Source organism: Sparus aurata, chromosome 21, assembly GCF_900880675.1.
Source record: "Sparus aurata chromosome 21, fSpaAur1.1, whole genome shotgun sequence".
NCBI classification, from domain to species: Eukaryota; Metazoa; Chordata; class Actinopteri; order Spariformes; family Sparidae; genus Sparus; species Sparus aurata.
In genome coordinates this window covers 1143614-1162121 of record NC_044207.1, presented here as the reverse complement: position 1 = coordinate 1162121, position 18508 = coordinate 1143614, and the positions used below count along the sequence as shown (strand labels likewise).

Sequence of the window (18508 nt, the reverse complement as noted above, 5' to 3'; positions counted from 1 at the left end):
CCTCCTGGTGGACCTCAGTGCTGAGGGATGCCATCAAACTGAAGAAGGATTCTTTGTGGGCCTGATGCAGCTTACAGGTACTTGAAGGCCAGAAGGGCACCAGCCTCAGTGGTTGCTGAAGTAAAAACCCAGTTAAGGTTAAGGGAGACAATAAAGAAGGACTTTTGCTTTGCCTCAAGGAAATTTTTGCAAACCATCGGCCACTCGGGTAGAGAAAGCAGGGCTTGGCCCAGACTGTTTTCTGGGGATTTTGTCAAGTAGGAGGCTCAGGGGAGACTCCTCCATATTCCTGGCAGAGGTTGCTGTGTTGCTCCTTGCCAGCAGGGCACCAAGGAAGGATAAGATGTTGTCAGCTTCAGACATTGATGTTCTTTCTTAGTCGGCATGCCTCTTCATTTTCCCGATCAAGTTCAGGTTTACTTTATTCAGGGTTCGTACGGGTGCTTGAAATCCGTGAAAGTGCTTGAGTTTCAATGTTGTGTTTTCAAGGTCTGAAAAGTGCTTGGATTTTAGTTTAAGTGCTTGAAAGTGCTTGACATTATGTCTATGCTAATGTCATATACTCTACGTCTTTCACAAAATTGGGATCAGACTGGATAGTTTGCTTATAACATGGAGAAATAAAATCAGTAAGAGAACCGTTTGTGGAGATGTTTCCTCCTGGGATCCGCTGAGCCTCTCTGCTCCTCTCCGCGACCTGCCGGTCTGTGTGTGACCCCGCCCCTTTCGAAGAGAGACAGCAGGAGATGACAAAGTGCCGGGAGGCAGTTGTTTTAACAAGGGTTGGCTTGAAAATGATAACTACAAACTATGGTTAAGATAAGGACCGAATCAAAGAGTGGCGTCACGCAAGGTCTGCAAAAAAGATTTGCAGATTTGTGCAATGGGAGAGTCTGCGCACTCCAGTCACAAGAAATGTAAGTTAAGACTTTTTGAGTAACTTAGGCCAACACTGCACGTTAACACTTTATGTTAACCGCTAACGTTAGCTAAACCATAACACGCTAAATAATAATTAACGCACCATTAATCACGTTAAGTGACCTCATTAAGTTAGCGCCTGATTGTCCGTGTGTCGTTACACATGCAGACTGGTAGCAATAGAAAAGGATGGCTGAAGAGAAGGTCGAATTTGATGCACCAGAGCTGAAAGTGCCAGAGTCAGAAACCGACTGTTCAGTTTGTCTCTGTAACGTGACACCAGGCACTAACATACGTAAGAGCTTTAAGTGTGAAAAGGAAATGTTCACTTTTCTCCCATTTTCATGACTTACTTCTAATAAAGTAAGATTAGCCTACATTGTAAGGCCCTTTAGCTAATGTTTATGAAGTTTTTGTATGTTTTATCTGGATACAGACTGATGTGAAACAGATTGACGTAAAGTCGCCGTTCTATTGCCTGATATATTATAGTCAGTAGCCCAGCAGCACTAACCTGTTGAGGCAATGATAGCTTACCTTGTTATTGCTAGCCTGGACAGGGATCTTGCTCACAATTTTTCTAAAAGACGGAGAATCCACTGTTGAAAGTGGCAGCATATCTTCGACAACATACTCTGCCACAGTCTCCTCACTTCTTGAGGTTCAAGCATTGCAGAACGGGAGAATGTTTTTGCTGCTTAGTTTTTCTCCGCTCTCATCCTCAGTTTGCTTTCTTTTGGTTGCTAGCTTAATGTTAGTGTGGCACCGCTCTAGATGTTTCGTTAAATTACTTGTGTTGTTTCGCGAGGTAGAGAGATCTTTTGGTTTTGCACACAAAGTGCACGTAGCTATAATGTTCTTCACATCCTTGTCTCTGAGGAACTGAAAATAATGAGCGTATGTCCATCTTGCGAGTGTAGAGTCCAACTTGTCTGCTGCTGCAGTCGTCTTCTCCTCAATCAATAGTTCTCCAGCACTAACAGGAAGTTGTTGGCGAATTTGTATAAAAACAACACACCACTTAATTTCGGGTTTAAAATGCATTGTAACATGCGTTACTGGGATTTGTACCAAGTAAAATATTTTTTTTGTAATGCCTTACATTACTGCGTTACAGCAAAAAGTAATGCATTACAGTAATTGCATTACTTTTGTAATGCATTACTCCCAACACTGCATTTTGAAACATACAAATTTATGTCAAAAAAGAAAATTACAGGGTGCTCTCAGGTCTCTCTGTCTCGGTGCGAGTGTGTCTGAAGAACGCCAAGTGGCTTCCATTTTTTTGGATAAAACTTTGTGTTCTCCTTTAATTTCTAAACTTTTTGCTATTATGAAACATAATTTTTGAAGTTTACAGCATAACACAATGTACATAATTGTGATAAAAAGTGAAAAAAAATAAAAATGAGTGTATATATTCTTGTAGATCATGTATTTTACCCCAGCGATATGGTGCTGGAAAAATTTGAAAATTACCCTTAAAAGTGCTTGAAAAGTGCTTGAATTTGACCTTGAAAAATGTGTACGAACTCTGTTTATTGTCGCATATAATTACAAGTAATTACAGTGAAATTCTTATGTACCTTTGGTCATTTGAATAACATAAATTTGAGATACAAGAACATAAAAGAAGAAAAAGAGAAGAATATTTAAAAATGAAAAAAAGGTGGTAGTTGATTTTAAAAATCTAAAGATGACGCTTTGGAGTGCCAGACTGGGGTCGTGGCTCCTGGTTTCTCATTTTCGTTGCCATGGGAGTTTGCCCAAACTATCCCTATACAGCCAAAGTGAGAGATGTGTCCGTATACTCAAAGTCACACATGTTGCCAGTGGGTGTTGCACTCCTCCAGGGTTGCCTCTGATGCTGTTTGTGATATTTATGGAAAGGATTCCAAGGTGCAACTGTGGTAAAGAGAGGGCCCGGTTTCAGACCCTGAGAATTGTGTCTCTGCTTTTTGAAGGCTAACTCAAATAACCAAGTCAAGTTGCAGTTTAAAAGAAGATAAATGTATTAAATTGAACAATAACCAAACAAACAAACTGATGGGGCAGCCAAAATAAACAAAAGAAGGGCAGCCTCCCAGACCAACCTACCAGGGCTGTCAGAGCCAAGGACTAACCCTTGACCCTAACACAAAGAAACAACTAAACCTAGCTGAAACAAAGCCACCAAAACTAGACTACCACACCCATCAGATGAATATTAAACAACACATATTACCACAGCCGGCCTCCAGGCTGACTGACTGCAGCTCTGGATAGAAGGTGGAATGGAGAGAGAGACAGAGCCTAGTGCACTACCCCCTCATATTGGTTCATAATCAGCCAGACCGCTTCACCTGGAAAGGCAGGAGGCCAAGCATCAGTCCAGTTGCACGTCCCGGCCAGCAGAGGGGGAGCATGTAACGTAGATATACACTCAAAGTATTTCACATTTTGCACAGAAAATGTTTTCTGATGTTTATGTCATGAATATTTTATATCATGCAGGTTTCCTTTGTGTCGCAAAAACAGCTCCAACACATTGAGGCAAATACAAAAGACTGAGGTGTCTGGCACCAGGACATTTGCAGGGGATCTGTGGTTTGAGCCTCTATGGATTGAACTTGTTCCTACATGTCCCACATCTGTAGGACATGTAGGGAACAACAACAAGTTCGATTCAGGTTCTCTGTGGTTTGAGCCTCTATGGATTGAACTTGTTCCTACATGTCCCACTGATGTGGGCCTGTCTTCATCGGCTTCGAGCCATAGTTCAGTCGCTTTTGCTGATCGCAGCCGCTCAAGACATTGCCGTGTTTCCACAGGCATGTTTCAGCAGCGTCAAAGAAGTGAATCTCTTCTCATCAGAATTTTTACAGAAGCAGACCCAACCCTGAGTAAATGGATGGATGGATGGATGGATGGAACAAATAGCTCTGGATGTGATAGAAATATGATATAATAATAAATAAACTATAATAAATACCACACAGTTTCATTTTATTCATTTGATTATTGGCGCTTACTAGAGTTTCTAGCATGTTCAGTATACATTTCAACACAATTCAGTGAAAAATAAGAAGTTGGTGAAGCACTATATACACATACAAAGAATAGCAAAAAATGAGTATAGCTGAGAAGGCCAAACTTTTTTAATTCATAAACTAAATATTTAGAGGAGAGCTAAAGAATTTTGCAAGGTCCCAAGTAAATCATTGAAATGAAGTCGAAGCCCCAGTGTTATGGAATGCATGTGTCAAATTGACTCGCGTTACATTATAATCCTTTTTTTTAATTGAAAAATTAGGATTTCTGCCTTAAAGATTAATTTTTGCATTGAACTAGTCAAATTTGCACTAGCGTTGTTTATATAGATTTTCTTTATTGCTGTTTCTGTCAATCCAGTCTGTTAGTCATAGACAATATTCATTTTGGCACCTGTATCTTTCAATAACATGCGATATGGTTGGCCATCTGCTTCATGGCACTGCCCCCTTTGGTCTGACATCTGCCACTCACTCCATCACTCACTTATATACTTCATGCTTATTCATTTTTCTACCCTTAAATTTATTTTCATTCCCTTCCTTCCTTTCTTTTCGTCACTTATAAAGGCATTCAGCAGGGTGAGTTTGTGTGTGCATGTGTGTGTTAACACAAGTGGAGAAACAGTGTGTGTATCTGGATTGGATCCAACAATCATTCAGACTCCGGTGATGTTCCACTGATGCTCTGTTTACTGACCTCTGCTTTGGTTTTTGTCCTCTCCTCCTCCTTTCTCCCTTCCCCGCCTCCCTTCTTCCCTCCCCTGCTCTTCCCTTCTCCCATTTATTTTCTCTTCATTTGGCCATACAATCTTTAATGTTGTACACTTTTCTTAAAAACCCTTCCCCCCTCCCATGTACATTTGCCCCAAATGTATTTTTACCACCTTTACCTCTCTTCACTTTTCTCAATTCGGTCTAACCCAATGTTGGGTTTGCTGGTTTTGACTCCCTCCCCAAACTCAACCATGCCTTCCATCTTTGCTCCACCCCACATCATCATGGAAACCACCACTTCCCCCCTTGTCCAACGCTGGGCGGTCTGATCTCTACCTTCGTCTCTCCTCTTCCTCCTCCTCTGCTCCTCCTCTTCCTGTCCTCTGCTCTGCGGTCTCTCTCTATAAAGATGGTCACGCCTCAAAGTCTCTTTACCCTCTTCGGTATGTTCAACCTCTACTATTCTACCTGTATATCTCTCTCTGTTAATCCAATTTTGTTCACTTTCTTCAGTGATTTCGTCGACAAGCTATTCCTCTGTCTTTCTGTATCTTCAAGCCTCCCTCTATCATACTGTACCCTACAAAGTTAAAATCTTCCTTTATTCTCTACATTTAAAAAAAAGAGTCTTAGAAGTTGTCTGTTTGGTCAGCTTAACTTTTAACTGATGAGAACAAATACACCACAATTAAAGGCAAAACCTGAACCACAGTTTGTGGATTAGGTATTCATTTAGAATTCATTAGGATTCCTTACAGCTATTAGCTATTGTGGGCAGGGCTTGTCCTTACAATAAGAATGGCACAGTTTTTTGATGGCTTGTTTTAAGCTTCTTCATATTAAATGATTGGTTCACATTTTTCTGTCTGTACATTGAAACAAGTTTTTGCTTGCTGTAATCATCCCTCAGAGTCATACTGGTCAATAAAATATCATTTAAGGAGTCTTTGACACATGGGCTCTGTATGCACAACAAGCCACCAATCACAATCATTCTTGATCAATTGATCAAACAAAGCAGGCCTACTTAGGTTGTTGATAAAATGCAGTCCCCTACAAAATCACCCCAATTGTTCTAGAATAATGAATGATTTCACAATAGAGCTGTTCAGGTCATCTTTTTGCACAATGCCTGTTGTTGTTTTTATTGTTTTTTTCCCCAAAGTTGTGCAGCCTAATAAAGAGGCTTTCTAATGGCTATCGGCAGCTGAGATGACTATAGCAAGCAATACATAACAATACTGTTACAAAAGCACTAAAAATAATAACACATCAACTTCATTTGAGCCTTGATAGCCCAGCACACATAACAACCCCATCTGGTAGATGAAGCAAGTGGAGTTTTGTTCCATTCTGTATTACATCTCAAACCTCACATTTAACCATTCGTTTTTCATTGTGCTCTTGTTTGTTTTGCATAGAGCAACATAGAAACATGAGCTTCTAGCAGTTTTCCTGTGTTTTATCCCAAAGTAACAAAATAACAAACTAGATCTGCTTTGTCAAAGGCAGTTTATTAAAGACCACTGTCCAGCAATAGTCTGAAGATATTGAGGAAATTAATCCAAAACCTAGACAGTCCACTCACAATGTAAAATGACAACCTAGAGCCTGTATGTTGAACACATGGATTATGTTTTTTGTTCTCACCACATTATTGGTTAAGTGGACCATGACTGTCTAGTGCACTCACTAAGAATCCTTCTTGCTCTTAAGACCTGTGCATTTCTTCCACTCTTTTGGCCTTTTTTTGTATTAATCAAATGCAGTCACAGTTCAATGTTTTATTTAATTCTACAACTTTGCAAATTTGAGTAACCTAACTTGGCATATCAGAAGGGTCACATTAGACCCAGCAATATTTACATTTCTATGCGTACAGGTTATCTATAGATTCTCCAAAAAAGTGTAAGAGTATCAGCATTAAAGGCCTTAAAAGAATCTAATAATTTAATTTTTTCAGGGCATCTTTACTGTACAGGTTAGTGCATTCTTAAAAAGGTTCTGTAAAGTTTCTGTCAATTCAGGATTTCTCTTTCTTAATCAACAATCTTCAAGCTGGATTTCTGAATCATGTACACTCTGTTCAGTCCAAACACCCGTGACAGGTGCACAACAGAATAAGGTGTCTGACTTTTTTAGCTGGTCGATAGTCATAACATAAATCGTCTGTTATACAGTTTCATTGAGTTTCCAGTAGAAGTCAAATGGGAAGAGTCCATCTTTTCCTTCATTTGTCTTTCTAGTACTAACTTTATTCTTCCGGTCCTTCACACCTCTCCTTCTTTATCTTTGTTGGCTCCATCTCTCCTGCTACCCTTCTCTCTCTCTCTCTCTCTCTCTCTCTCTCTCTCTCTCCCTCTCTCTCTCTCCTCTCTCTCTCTCTCTCTCTCTCTCTCTCTCTCTCTCTCTCTCCTCTCTCTCTCTCTCTCTGTGTCTGTCTGTCTGTCTGGTGTGTGACTTCCCTATCGTCAGGAGTCTATGGTGATGTCCAGAGGGTGAAGATTCTCTACAACAAGAAGGATAGTGCTCTGATACAGTTGTCTGATGGCAACCAGGCTCAACTGGGTGAGTTTTTATGGTAACAATATGAGACATTAATATTGGTATCCAGAATAAGATGAATCAAGACAGGGTGACTTTATTTAGGAGTTACTGTTAAAACCTTTTCTTAGGCTGTATAGTCCAGGTATTTTTCTAATCTATCCAACATTTTGAAAGGTACACACTGGACATTGGACCAAATGATGAGAATGCAGGTGCTCAGCCTAACTATGTTGTGAAATAAAGATAAGGAGTATGTACATATTCTTGTTATGTGTAGAATCCAATTGGACTGGGAATGCAACTAATAATTATTTTCATTGTTAATCTGTTTTCTTGATTAATCAATTAATTGTCTAGTCTACAATGGAGAAAGAAATGGGGGGAAACGTTGGTCAGTGTTCCCCCAAAACAAAATGATGTCCTCACATGTTGTCCATACCCCAGAGATATTCAGTTTAATGTAATAGAGCAGGGAAGAATCCTGAAAATATTAATATTTTAAGAAGCTCTTACATTTTCTTTTAAGAAGTTCTAAAACTGATTAATCTGTTATCAAAATAGCTGGCAAGCATTTAATAGTTGACTTCTAATGGATTAATCAGTTATTATTTGCAGCTTCTAAGCTTATTTCCAAATATTCACACAATTTTTCTTATTCTTATTTGTTGTGTTGCAGCTTTTGTTATGTTTATCATACACCCTTTTCTTCAGAATTATGTACCTAGTGCAACACTTCATATGTCTTCAATTAGTGCGTATGTTTTCTGCTTTGTATTTGTGTTTTTATGCTGTTAAAAGGATGTCCTCATGAGGGACAATAAAGATCTGATCTGACCTGAAATGTGGAATCAGGTGAAGTTTTTCAGGTTAAGGTTTACACTGATTCATATACCTGGAATTCAAAAATGGCGGCAGTGACTGTATCGACCAAAGGTGACCACTACACGTGCGCGTGAGGTTGGAACAAAGGCAGCGGTTGCGCCGTCTTTGATCTCGTGTGTGGTTTGGCAACACAAGGGGTGAATTTACAGGGATGATACCCACAGTCCCAAAAAGGTAGCCGTGCTACCGGGGGAAGTCTGTCTTTAAAGTCAATAAAGGGGATATGCTGGGCACACGTCTTATGGTATAGCGGGGTTGTTAACTATAAGTTTACAACAGATCGCCCTAAAGAGTACGTGTATCTCGGTGTGTGTGTGTGTGTGTGTGTGTGTGTGTGTGTGTGTGTGTGTGTGTTTATATGTGTGTGTGTGTGTGTTAGTAAAAGAAAGAAGAAGCTAAGCGGGGCTTAGCAGACAACAAAGAAACAAACACAACGACCATGTGGTGCACAGCGGTCGTCTCTCCCTCGAACAATGGCCGACAAGCGAATCGAGGCTCGTTTATCGTCCGCTGATCGAGCCGGAATACGACGTATTTTGATCACATGGCGGCAAGACTGTACAGGCTGGATTAGCCTGAATGAGCTCCTAGGGAGCGTAGCAAACACGGTTAGCACACAGTACGGGTAACCATAAATCGGACTCGGCGGTCCTTTCACAACAAAAACAAAGCACAACAAAGAAAACCACGCTATATACCAGGGGTACTCAAATACAAATCTTAAAGGGCCACAAAGATTTTTTTCAATAACTCAAAGGTCCATGTATTGAGGTCGGTCAGGCCACATGCAATAATACTGTAATATTCAAAACAAAATGTTCTTTTCATTCTAAACAACAAAATACGAACTAAAATAAAATGTAATTTCCATTTTAACATAAATTAAAATACATAGTTGAATATTTCCTCTTTTTGTTTGCCTTCAAACATTGTGTCCATCACTTCAGTCATGCATTTTTTTTATTTCATTGTGCCGTTTCAAATTGGAAATCTTCATCACAGCTTCTCCTGGCATATTGTAACGCCCCTTGTGGACTGTGGCGCAATGACTCTTGGGTATTCTGTTGGTGTTGGGGTAATTATGGTTCGTGAATGTGTTTGTGAATAAGATGATATGTAAGATGATTGTGGGTTAATTCACGTCATTTGTTCTTTGATTAAATGGTGTTGAGTTTTAATAAGGATGATAAACATTTTGGCACTGTGAGTGAAAGGGTGTTTGCCGGGAGAAACTCCCTGTCCGTTACAATATTTGTGTGTTTGAAAATACATGATGAGATGGAGTAGAATTAGTTAAACTACGTCTGGCCTTTGTTACCGCTGCACTGTCAGATACGTGGGGCTTGTCCTGTCAGAGGGAGAATGAATGCAGATTTTAAATCCCTATTTCTCTGAGTCGCGGATTTTCACTGTTCACTTTGTAATAGCAATTTACTTGGAAACATGCCATTTTCAATCTTTTACCACCGGCAAAATGTGAATATGCGAACTGCTCCGAAAACGAAAGTGGAAGTTAAAAGTTGCGCTCCCAGCGGTGAGTGACCCAGCTGTCTCTTTATCATTGGCATAGAGACAAGTCCCGGTGCACACGTGCTGACCCAACCAAAACACATGGTGAAGGAATAAAAGTTTGGGGGCCACAAACAGGAGGCCGGCGGGCCGGATGTGGCCCAGGGGCCACCAATGGAGGATCGCTGCTATATACTATCTGTTTCTGCCCAAACAAAAGCCTCTTATTTAGATGCCGCTTGTTGCGGTAGCGTGGGTGCCCGTCTAACTTGGAGCTCCAATTTGTTTGGGAGGCGAGCGGGGGATCAGCGTTAGCATCCTAAACTGCTGACGGCAGGCTGTTCACAGCGATATGTCGACTCGATGGAAGGGACAGTTTTGTTTCTTCTGAAGATTCTTTTCTTCCTTCTGCAGGAAGTGAGGAAACGGCTGGGTTGTGCAGCGTTCCTGGATCCAAACGATACTGAATGTCCGAACAAAAACGAAAGTGAAGCCAAAACAGTCTCTGTCTCGTCCAGCAAGGAGGGAACTGAAGTTAGCTCAAGCAAAAACAGGAAAAAAGTTTCTCAAAGTTGTGCCCTTATAGCAGCAGTTGCGTGAAACCGAAGTCTCTTCACAACGAGCTCCCGGGGATACAAAGAGCAGGAGTGCTCTGTGACCTTTTAACGTGGGAGTGACGTCATTGTGATCCTGGCGGAGCTTCCGGGCTCACAGCCAATAGGGACCGGGTGATGTCTTGGGGGAGTTTTTCACACCTGGTCGGCCTTTTTCCCTGTTCTTTGTTTGGTAGTTCCTCATGTGAGGCCCTAGTAGTTAGGCTTCTGGCTCCAACTACAGGCCTCTCTTGGTCTCTTTGTTTGAGACATGTGCAATGGCCCAACAAGGATGTAGGTTTGATTTTGACATTGGTGGGGACATAGCCAGTCATGACATTAACTTTGTACGATGCATTACCTACTGTACATAAGCAGTCAAACATGCAGTTAAACATTTAGCATAGCACCATGTCAAATTTACCTGTACCCCTGAATCTTCCCTGTGAGCTACAACCTGGCTGGGGTTCCTCTGTCACCTAATCAATAAAATGTTGATGCTATGAGCAGTGACACAGCACGACTCAGTAGTATTCACAAGGACTACTTTTAATATTACAACTAGCTAACACTTAAAATTAAATTAACCACCATGTCCTTATTCAAGTTCACCTGCTGCTGTGACCCTGCCACTCCACCGCTGTCTGATAAAGGGGACGGCTGTGTTGCTTCCTCTGTCACCTGACAAAGTAATAAATCAATCACCATTAAGAGTGAGAAAACGGTTGGAAACAATGTTTTGCATTCATTAGCGGCAGCCTATGAGGGGGGACTATGTTCCTCAGGTGACTCAGACTTTGTTTGGTGAAATAGCTTATAATGTCGTCCACCTTTTTTATGCCCGACATCCTCGGACATGTATGTCAACCTCCTCTTGTCAACACTGGCAAAGCCTGCAAGTTAAACAACTTCGACAGCCTTCAGGGAGCTGAGCCAATCAGAAAACAGACCTCGTTTCAAAGATGCATTTGGGAGGCTGTGCCAAAGGCATGAGGCGCATTTTTTTTCCCCCTTCAACCTTAATATTGGTGTGGGCATTTCAGCCATCGTTTGAGATTGGTATGGACACGTCCATATATGGTGCATACGCAATTCTCCGCCTATGGCGAAGCACCACTGGAGTAAAGACGAACCGCTGTGTAATTCCCAAAGAAAGTCGGCGCTTCGGCTCCTAAAGAGATGTGACGATACATGTCACGATGATGATGTATGTGTGTTTTCAAGGTGTTTCCCCAGTGTCCCCCCGTCAATCTAAATCTGCAGATAAGTTAAAATCATATGGATGCTGTTTTAATGTGTCGTGATTGAAATCCTGACCCACCAAACATCCTGGAAAGTGACGAATTTATGTTCTTCGCTCTAAATTACATAATTACATAATCGCCATCAGTAAACAGGTTGCTGTCTGACTCTGTCACTCGCGAGGACGGAGGCTGTTTCCCGCGGGAAAGTTCACTGAAGGCTCTTTCCGGAGGGCTGACCGTCGCAGAATTTTTTTTTCATCATAAATACTTGGTGAGTAAAAGTTTCTGGCCGGTGACAGACGCTGTTTTTCGGGCAGAAATGTAGGACAGGCGGAAGAGGGACGCTTCTCCATTTACAGTTCCGGTATTTTTTTCCTTGTTGCCAAAGACAGTTACAGTTACTACGTTACCTTAGTTTGGTTCTGTAACGTTGCTTGTGGGACATTTCTCTTTATTATGTTGAGTGAGGGTCCATCCGATATAAACGCCCTCCATACGTGCAGCCGGCTCTTGTAACATAATACTTAGGTAACATTTCAGGTTATTGAAATGTTGCATAAATAAAATATTTAATTTAATTTAAAAAGATAAATAAATCATGAGTTTGGTGTATCGTTACAGCCCTAGTGGAAACCCTGTCAGGCTTTTAATACTAATCACATGTCCATATTGTCTATTATTCTCACCTGTAGCCATGAGCCACTTGAATGGTCAAAAGGTCTTTGGTAAAGTGATGAGAGTGACACTGTCTAAACATCAAACTGTGGCTCTGCCCAGAGAAGGATTGGATGACCAACTACTCACTAAAGGTAAGGGGTTATCTGCATCCTGAAAGATGTTAATGTCTTTGAAAATTGCTGATTTTGCATTAAAGTGAAACTCTCGCCAAAAAGCAACCTAGGCTTTATTTGTGATTGTATATGAGTCAAACCTTCGTGTAAAAGCATAATTATGACGAAAGAGGCACTTTTAAGATTTACCTTAGTTCCGTTTTCGGGCAAGCTAATTTTCAATGGCACTCATACGCTAGCATCAATATCGCTAAAAAACCCTGAGTGCGACCTAACAGGAAGGCTTGGGGAGCGGTCCACCATTACTCTCCTGCCTGTTAGGTCGCACTCAGGGATCAACCCTTTTTGTCTGCCATGATAGCGGCAAGCCAGAGATACAGCTATTAACGTGAGTTGTTCAAAAACCTCCTTTTTAGTAAACTCTGTGTACACAAACAATGTTCTCAATGCTCGTGTTCATGTGTAGAGACCCTGGTGATGCTACGAGCCAAGTTTCATGTTGTGTCGAGCATTCTTAGTGTTTTAAAAATAGCGATTTTGATGCTAGCCGAAAACGAAACTACGGTAAATCTTAAAAGTGCCTCTTTCGTCGTAATTATGCTTTTACACGAAGGCTTGACTCACATACAATCACAAATAAAGCCTAGGTTACTTTTTGGCAAGAGTTTCACTTCAAGTGGTGATGGTGCCTGTTGAATTGTTAAGTCAACAATTTACAGTGACAACCGCCAGATCACATAGTCACAGGTCATAGGTCCAGGACAAGTCTTAAATGAAATGTAGTCATACAATGTTCGAAACCAGTTTTTGACAAGGAAGAAGAATATTGAGGGAACAAAAGCAGGAATCCCAGGTTCTGCTGCATTTTTCATTTTCTCGTTTGTTTTGCTATCCTCTCTATCATGTCTTAGAATTAATAACAATAATATAATAATATGTTTGTTACATGAAAGAATTTGCACCTTAGGTTATGGTCATTATTCAAATGTTTTGTTTTTTGTTGGACAGATTTTTCTGGCTCACCCCTCCATCGCTTTAAGAAGCCAGGATCCAAAAACTTCCAGAACATCTTCCCTCCATCTGCAACACTTCACCTCTCCAATATCCGGTAGTACGATCGCTACACAAATTATTCAAGTCAAGTTCTGTGTTTAATGACAGTTTAATAAGTGTAGCAATCTCTTCGGCTTCATGCTTCTTTATTTCAAGTCAGTAAAAGTTTGTCTTTGCATGTCCAGGGATGGTGTTGGAGAGGATGATCTACGTCTTCTGTTCTCTAACAGTGGAGGAACCGTCAAGGCCTTCAAGTTCTTCCAGTAAGAAGCATTTTAATGAAATTGTCTATGACACTCTTAATGCTTTGATTTTATTTTTTATATCCTGCACCAAAACATATTCCCAAAAATATATATATTTTTTATATAGTCAAATACACACTGAGATGAGAGATGAGCTAACAAACTACACCCTTTAATATATTCTGTTCTTTGTGCAAGAAGGGGCTTGAAATGCTCTTGGCTAACCCAGGAACAGTGCTGTTCAGGCAGAAATATGCTCTTTTCTAGTTAACATTCTCTGCTCCTTCCTCGCCAGGGACCGTAAGATGTCTTTGATCCAAATGTCATCAGTCGAAGAAGCTATCCAGGCTCTGATGGATCTCCACAACTATGACATGGGAGGGAATCACCATCTGAAAGTTTCCTTTTCAAAGTCTACCATCTAACCCTTACACATGCCTCTTAAACCCTAAACTGTATGACAAGCAAAGAAGTCGGTACCCTTTGTCTTCTTTTCAACATCTTCTGTAAACCTCATGTGCTATACCCAAACCATTAATTAAGTAGTTTAATATTGGTATCACTGATTTGAAATTTGCCTCAATGTCCAAAGCTTAAAATTCTGCTTAATGCTTAAAAAAGTTTAAGAATAAAAATAGTTGTCAATCAAAATACTAAGAAAATAAAAAATTCTACTTGTATATTTTGTTGACCAGTAGAAGCAGTACATACAATTACATACACTTAAAGGTTTCCAAAGCGTGAAAATCCCTGCTTTGGTCTATATCAAATTTTAAACTTCTCACATGGTTTAACTTCTCAACTTGATGCAATGATTGAGAAGTGTACATTACTGGGTAGTTCAGTACATGCTGATGATCACTGTTAGGTGTGGTGATGCAACAGAACAAACTTCTGACCACACACAACCCAAGCCATCAGTGCAGTAATTCGGGGGGGTGACATTTAGAGAACAAAACTCTTTAGCCTACTGTTACTATTTAAGACTGTGGAGAGTTTTTGGTTCTCTATCTAATCTGTCATTGCTAAGATGAAATGGGCCTTACTAAAAGTTGGTATTTAACCAGGATGGGTGGGATTTGTGGGATGTAGCTGTGCACTGTTTGGCGTATTCCATGAGTGTCACGTGTTATGAGTGCATGCTGTTTTCCTTTGTTGTGTATTTGACCTCACATCTATGTACATGGAAAGTAATAAGTATACCTTGGGTAGTTGTATTTAAGTTTTCTGCTGGAAAGCTTTGATGAATTCAGGTGATATAGAAGAAAGAGCCCTGCTTAAAGGTGTGTGTCAGAGCGCACTCATACCTGGCCGAGTTGCTCAATACTGGCCAAAGCACAATTGTCCCTCCCTCCAGGCTCCCACTGGTCTGCACTCACATTGCTCTGGCGACAACCAGGCCTGAGCAGGGTAACTTCTTGTACATTCATCACCACATCGTAGCACATAACACAGAAAATTACTTTATGGACTTTTTTGTGGCTTGTCTTGTGTTGTTTTGGTTGTAGACAGCCTCTCACATTCCTGGATTTCTTGATTATGCAAGGCGCAATAATACACATGATTATACTTCATGTCCAGTTGTGTACCTGTGCTTGCGCTCGTGCATGAGCAGCTGTACAGTGCCAAACCACACCTCTTCCAGCCGTGCCAGGGCCAAGAAATGCTCACACTAACAACAAACTCGACTTTTTGGGGGTCAAATGTGCTTGGGCACGGTACAGATTACCTAATGTGAGGGTGTCCTTAAAGCAATGATGCACTTGTCCTGATCTCTGCGGTACTATCGAAGAATCACCACAAACAATGTAGCGCTCCAAATTCAGTTACAAACACATTTCATTTACCACGTCGTCTTCACAATTCAAAAATATAAACATTACAGGAAATAATGTGTTTTCACCAGCAATAAGTAAACAATAAATAGGACTCCTGAAATGGCTGAAAGTGAACATATAAAACAGTAAACCACAGCAGATGTCTGAAAGAACAGACAGGACGAGAGAAACTAAAGAGATTCAGTCAGACGCTACAAAAGTACAGTGTCTTTAAAAAATCCCTTTCTCTCAGGTTTCCTGCACAGACATGAGTTCAGTAACAATTTTAGGGGGAGACGGGCGCTTGTTATGGTTGTTATGCTAGTTGATGAATGGATCTTGTTCATGACTCTCATTCAACCAGACTCATTGACTTTTACTTTAAGACTTAATGAATTTATTGTTTTCAGGTATTTAAAAAAAGAAAAACCATATGGTTAAGGCACAAAAACTACCTGGTTAGGTTAAAGGAGAACTTCGGTCGATTTAAACATGCAGCTTCATTGCTCAAGCTACCCTTGACTTGCCAGTACCGAAGACGCGAAAACATTTGGTCCAGCCATTACAGAGTTCCGTGAACGGAGACTTAGCATTGAACGCTAACAGCATGGGGTCAGAACTTTACACTGTGTTTTAAGCGTCTTAACATGCTCCACATCTCACACCAAAAGTTATGCAACATCAGCAGACACCTTAGCACACAGCACTGTAGCGTGTATGACTCAAACTGAATAAAAAAGTAGTTAAAACAGTGTGTTTGTGCAAGGAGATACTTACCTGTTTGTTGACATCCGTGTCTTCCTGTAGCTAGACCAAACTAGTCAATCCGTCGAGCATGCACTTACTCCCTCACTGGCGGAGACGGAAACGTAATCCAGCATTTTCGTGTTTATGTTCATAATGTACATGTCCATGTTACAGCCTGTCATGAGCTATGAGCCTTAGAATAGCCTGTTAAGCCTGTTAAGTGCACACTCGATGGATATGCTAGTTTGGTCTAGCTACCGGAACACACGGATGTCAACAAACAGGTAAGTAGCTCCTTGCACAAACACACTGTTTTAACTACTTTTTTATTTATTTTGAGTCATACACGCTACAGTGCTGTGTGCTAAGGTGTCTGCTGCTGTTGCATAACATTCGGTGTGAGATGTGGAGCATGTTAAGACGCTTAAAACACAGTGTAAAGTTCTGACCCCATGCTGTTAGCTGTCAATGCTAAGTCTCCGTTCACGGAGCTCTGTAATGGCTGGACCAAATCTGTTCGCGTCTTCGGTACTGGCAAGTCAAGGGTAGCTTGAGCATTGAAGCTGCATGTTTGAATCGACCGAAGTCCTCCTTTAAGGAATTAACCTGGATTAAAATGCAACGAAATTGACTACGAATAGTGAAAAAATTTAAAGTTTGAAAAAAATTAAGTTTGTAGTTACGAGACACCCAGTGCAAGCTGATAGGAAGGCATATCTGGCACGCAACACCCTGTGTGACACAGGACATAAGGTGTCACCCCCAGGTGAAATACTGTACTTTTAGGGAGTATAAAGAGCAGGTAGCTGTTTTTTTATATTGGCCGATCAAGTCATTGCCTGGTGTGCTGGATTTTCTCTTGAGGTTAGAGTTCCTGTATTGTATGATCTGTTATTTTCTGTACTGTGTCGCTGCTACAGTCATATGACTCCTATTTCCTTTAAGGTTGGTAGCCTAAGTTGCTGTCATTTGAGGATGTTTTTAAAACTGTGCCGTTTCTGACACACATTCTGAGTGTGCTGGTTCACTTCTTCAAATCTCATACTGATCGCTTGTGTACTTTGGTGCTTTCAAGTTAAAGCAAATTCTTTTACATTTCTTCCACGCTACAAGAATAAAGGAGTGAACTTGGCTGTCACTAAATGTTAAAGTGTGATTTGTGCTGTTTTGCATTACCAGCACCCAAAGTTACTTTGTAGCCATTTTAGCACCATACATCAAACGCTTGTAAACCTACAACAGATCTGCTGCACTACACATAATCACTTTACATGTATGAGGACAGAATTACCTACAGTCCTCAAAAGGAATAGAATAAACTACTTGTTGTGCAGTGTACTGCACTTTCTGAATTTCAAGAGGCAGCTCTAACTGGCATACCTTTTTGCTGCTCCCATACATGTACAATCACTTTGAAGCTGTTGATATATGATTTCATTTTTTTTTTAAGTTCCTTGTGGGGTTATTCAAAGGCAATCTGGGAAATGGTAATCGGAATCTGAAGCTAATAGTGTTTGTTGGAGACAACTGATGATTCAATTCATTACAAAATAACTTGGAATGTACTGACATTAACACATTGCTGATGTACAATAATATGAAGGATCTAAAGGTGAAGCTCTCCTTAAAGAATAGAGCCACCTCTTATGTTCCTGCTCAAATCCCATCTCAGTGTTTTATAAAACATTGCTGTGAGTGGGTGCACACACAAACAAATACAAGCTCTCTGTTTAAACAAGGTTTCAACATGTGATTCTGGTCTTGGTCTCTGATTTTAGGAGACCTGTTGGGACCAAAGTACATGTGCCTTTACTCCGTGGTTTTGATTATTTTACTGGTGATGTTTGTTGATATTGTGTTTTAAACCTGTTGAAACGGATTCTTTTGTCAGTTGTTGTTTTTTCTTAACAATGTGACTATGTATTAAGCAGAGATGCACAGAAAACTGGATCACTGTTCTTATTTTTCACTCATCTCCTTTTCTTTGGTACGGCTGCCAAGTACTTTCTTGTAGGAGATTGTACATTTTGAGTTTTCTTTTATGGTAAGAATTCATTTTGGCCCAAATTAAGCGTGTGTTTTCTACCAACGAGCCTGTGTGTTGTGTGTGCGTGCGCGCGCACGCACGTGTGTGTGTACGTGCGTGCGTGTGTGTGTGTTGGGGATAGGTCCAGGTATCTACTCTCATCTGTATGTTGCCTATCAATAAATGTCTTTCACTCTGTTCACTTGTGTCTCTGTATTCAGTCAACAATATCTTTGCCACAATTTGTGAGCCTACTGCTTTGTATGACCACAACAGAATTGTTGCCTCAGTTATCAGGGTCTGATTGAGATGGATGAGAAATGTCTATTTTTATGACATCTCAACACTTATGTGGATTTTTATCCTGGATATATTCTTAAGGTGACA

General features: G+C 40.6%; 1 protein-coding gene across 4 annotated transcripts in view; it reads left to right on the top strand.

The window, feature by feature from the left end:
* LOC115572254 (polypyrimidine tract-binding protein 2-like) overlaps positions 1 to 15105 on the top strand; it is a 54405-nt gene extending 39300 nt beyond the window's left edge. For 2 of the 4 annotated variants that reach the window (XM_030402141.1, XM_030402140.1), the window contains 6 exons: positions 5077 to 5110; positions 7143 to 7235; positions 12135 to 12251; positions 13242 to 13341; positions 13472 to 13549; positions 13827 to 15105. In XM_030402141.1, the coding sequence (XP_030258001.1) occupies positions 5077 to 5110; positions 7143 to 7235; positions 12135 to 12251; positions 13242 to 13341; positions 13472 to 13549; positions 13827 to 13956 (552 nt within the window). In that variant the 3' untranslated portion in view covers positions 13957 to 15105. Of the gene's footprint in view, positions 1 to 5076; positions 5111 to 7142; positions 7236 to 7890; positions 8056 to 10019; positions 11585 to 12134; positions 12252 to 13241; positions 13342 to 13471; positions 13550 to 13826 lie in introns of those variants that run through there. The other 2 variants (XM_030402143.1, XM_030402142.1) reach the window with 2 other exon arrangements.
* Positions 15106 to 18508: the final 3403 nt, after the last annotated feature.